Genomic DNA, 3,246 nt, shown 5'->3' on the forward strand with positions numbered 1-3,246 from the left:
TCGGCGGCGCGGCACTAGGCGCAGGCGAGGTGGCCGACGTGGCGAGTGACGAGGAAGTTGGTGTCGTGCATGGCTGTGTCGCAGGACCAGTAGAGGGGGGTGTCGTCGTGCGAGAAGAAGAGGCGGTGGAAGGAGGAGATGAGTTCGTCGTCGTCGGAGGAGGCGATGGGGAACTTCTCGAGAAGAACGTAGCGAAGAAAAAAAAAAGAAGAGAGAGAAAAAAAGAGAGGAGTATTTTCGTCTGATAGCAAAAAAATTCAGTTCGACTATAAAATTGAAAAATATGGTCCAATTTTATAGAAGCTTAAAATTTATAAATTTTTTATACAAATTGGCAAAAAAATAAAAAAAAGAAAAAAGAAAAAAGAAAAAAGAAAAACCTTCCCTACCACGAGAGAATTGGGATATTCGGTAGTTATAGAAACTGGCAACACAATGGCAACCTCTCATCTTTGACATGGACCCATTCCCCAAAAAAAAAAGAAAAAAAGAAAAAAGAGGACAAAGAAAAAAGTCACCTCTTTCCTTTCTTTCTCACTTCCCCATCCCTACATTTATTTCCCCTTCTTTAATGCTCGGTGGGCCTCTTCCCCATGTGCCTACCTCTCCCTCCCCCCTCTCCCTCCTCCTCCCCGTCCCCCTCATAAGGAGATAGAGAAAGAGAGAGATGGTGTGAGAGACTCATAATAATAATATAGAAGAAGAGAAGAGAAGAGAAGAGAAGAGAAAGAGAGAGACTTGTGTTGTGTTGTGTTCTTCCTTTTCTTACTACTCTACTGTTGTTGTTATGGAAGAAGAGGAGGCGACATCGGCGTCGCCGAGGAGGGGGAGGAGCAGCAACGCATCGTCGGCGTCTCCGGAGTTCGAGTTCTGGATGGTCGGCACCAACCCCTCCTCCTTCCCCCCGCCGCAGCTTCTCTCCGCCGACGAGCTCTTCGCCGACGGCGTCCTCCTCCCCCTCCACCTCCTCCACCCCAACCCCAGCCCCAACCCCAAGGCACCCCAACCCCAACCCCAACCCCAGCCGGACAAGCTCGGCCCCGCCGACATTGCCGCGCCGCCGAGTTCCGGGTCCAAGCGGTGGAGGGATATCTTCAGAGTGGCGGGCGAGAAGAGGGCCGACGACAAGGAGCGCCGCCGCGACCGCAAAACCAGCAGCGCCGCCGCCGCCGCCGCCGAGATCGGGATCAACATATGGCCCTTCGCGCGGAGCCGCTCCGCCGGGAACGGCGCCGCCGCCGCCGCGCGCTCCCGCTCCGCGGCTGCCGCTGCGCCCGCGCCGGGCCGCAAGGCGAGCAGCGCGCCGTGCTCGCGCAGCAACTCGCGCGGCGAGTCGTCGCCGGCCGCGGCGGCGGGGCCGCCGCGGCGCTGGGCCGCGAGCCCCGGGCGCGCCGGTGGGGTCCACGTCGGCCGGTCGAGCCCGGTCTGGCAAATACGCCGCGCCGGGAAGGGTCCCGAGCCGCGGGATAAGGTCGCCGCCTGCAGTCGGCGCCCCGGCGCCGGGGCCGGGGCCGGGGCGCGGGTGCTGAGGCTGAACGTGAACACGTGCATCGGGTACCGAAGCCACGTGAGCTGCCGCGGCGATGCCGGGGATAACAAGAAGAGCGGCGGTGACGGGACTGCGGAGGACGTTAACGGCGGCGGTAACGGTAGCCTCTTTAACCTACGGAACCTCTTCTCCTCTAAGAAGGTCTACTAATTAATCTGATGTGGACTCTTGTTTTTCTTTTTTTCTTTTTTTTTCTTTATTTTTTTTTTTTCTGGGGTAGGTTTTGGGAGTTTATAAAGTATGGTTACTTGTAAATTATTATAACTGCCCTTCAATGTAATCTACCTTGTCTTTATATTTTTGTTAAACTTTAAATACCTCTTTTGTTATTTCACACTTTTTAACTTTAGTATTATGTGGTTTAATATGTGTCAATCTAGTGCTCTGTAAATTTTTTTTTTTTTTTTTCGTGAGTTCTTCTATTAATTTTTCGTTAAATCATTGTATATATAAAATTTAGGATATCCTACCTATAGTTTATTAAATATTTATTTTTGTATTTTTAGTTTTAACTTTTGTAACTGATTTAACAAAAAAAAAATTAATAGATAAAATACTAATAAAAAAAATTACAGAATACAAAGATAATATATTTTATATTATAAAATATTAAAATAAAAAAAAATAAAACTATGTGGGTGATATTTGATTTTTTTTTTTTTGGTTAACTCACCACCATTAATGTGTTCTTGGTTAGATGTAATTATAAATATAGTTTAGTTAGAGATGCATGCAGTTGAAAATACAGTAGTTATAACTGTATGAATCATGTTTGGTTGGATGTAGTAAAAAGTGCTGTAAGTATAAATAATTTGTTTGGTTGTATGTAGTTGAGAAATAATTTTTAAAATTTTATTATTTTATATAAATGATGGTGAGATTACCTCCAATGTAAAAAAAGAAAATATTTTTTTATTTAAAAAATATTGAGGAGGTAAGCATATTTTTTATTTAAAGTTACTCACTTCAACTGCTGTAGTTGGAACTGCGGCCAATTTAGACGTAGTTCGAACTGCTACAGTTGGGCCTTCTCCTGCAGTTCCTACTGCAGCAGTTGGAGTTAAATATATCAAACTAAATACTAAATTTGCATGTACATACAGGTACAACTGCAGTGCAGTTGCAACTACATTTAACCAAATCGCCCCTAATGGATTAAGTAGGTGTGTAATGTGTTGCAAGTTTTCATTAATGTTCCTTTGCGAGAACCCATTATTATGCAGCCTCTTTTCTTGGCAGTTGTTATAAGTCAAAATCATTCCTAAAGGTGTCCATGGATCGGGTCGGATTTGGATAGTTGATATACTGTATCCGTACTCTAAAAAAGAATAGTTAGAAAAAAAAAAAAACTATACCCTACCTATTTAATTTCGGGTCGGGCTCGAATCTCGATATTTAAGTTACTAATATATACATCGAGTCTATTTGAGCAGGTCTGGATAATGACTATTCATATACTATCTGTTAAAGACCGGATATGGATTGGATCCAAATCGGGTACGGGTATCCGTATACATATACATATATATATTTATAGACTTTATTAAATTGACCGGACAAGACTTGTTTCGGCCATTATATTGACCAATTAAAAATCTAAAATTCAAAATAATTTCATATGTAAATACACAAAAATAAAAAAATTATGATATCATATTATAGATAAAGAGAATATAAGTTGTAATAATTACTAATAT

At 43.7% G+C, this 3,246-nt stretch overlaps 1 protein-coding gene across 1 annotated transcript; it reads left to right on the plus strand.

The window, feature by feature from the left end:
• On the plus strand, positions 464–1,916 carry LOC109722811 (translation initiation factor IF-2-like). The gene has a single exon (XM_020250957.1). It carries the CDS (start codon positions 788–790, stop codon positions 1,697–1,699), a length of 912 nt encoding a protein of 303 aa, XP_020106546.1. The 5' UTR covers positions 464–787; the 3' UTR covers positions 1,700–1,916.

This window comes from Ananas comosus, linkage group 17 (assembly GCF_001540865.1).
Source record: "Ananas comosus cultivar F153 linkage group 17, ASM154086v1, whole genome shotgun sequence".
Classification (NCBI taxonomy): Eukaryota; Viridiplantae; Streptophyta; class Magnoliopsida; order Poales; family Bromeliaceae; genus Ananas; species Ananas comosus.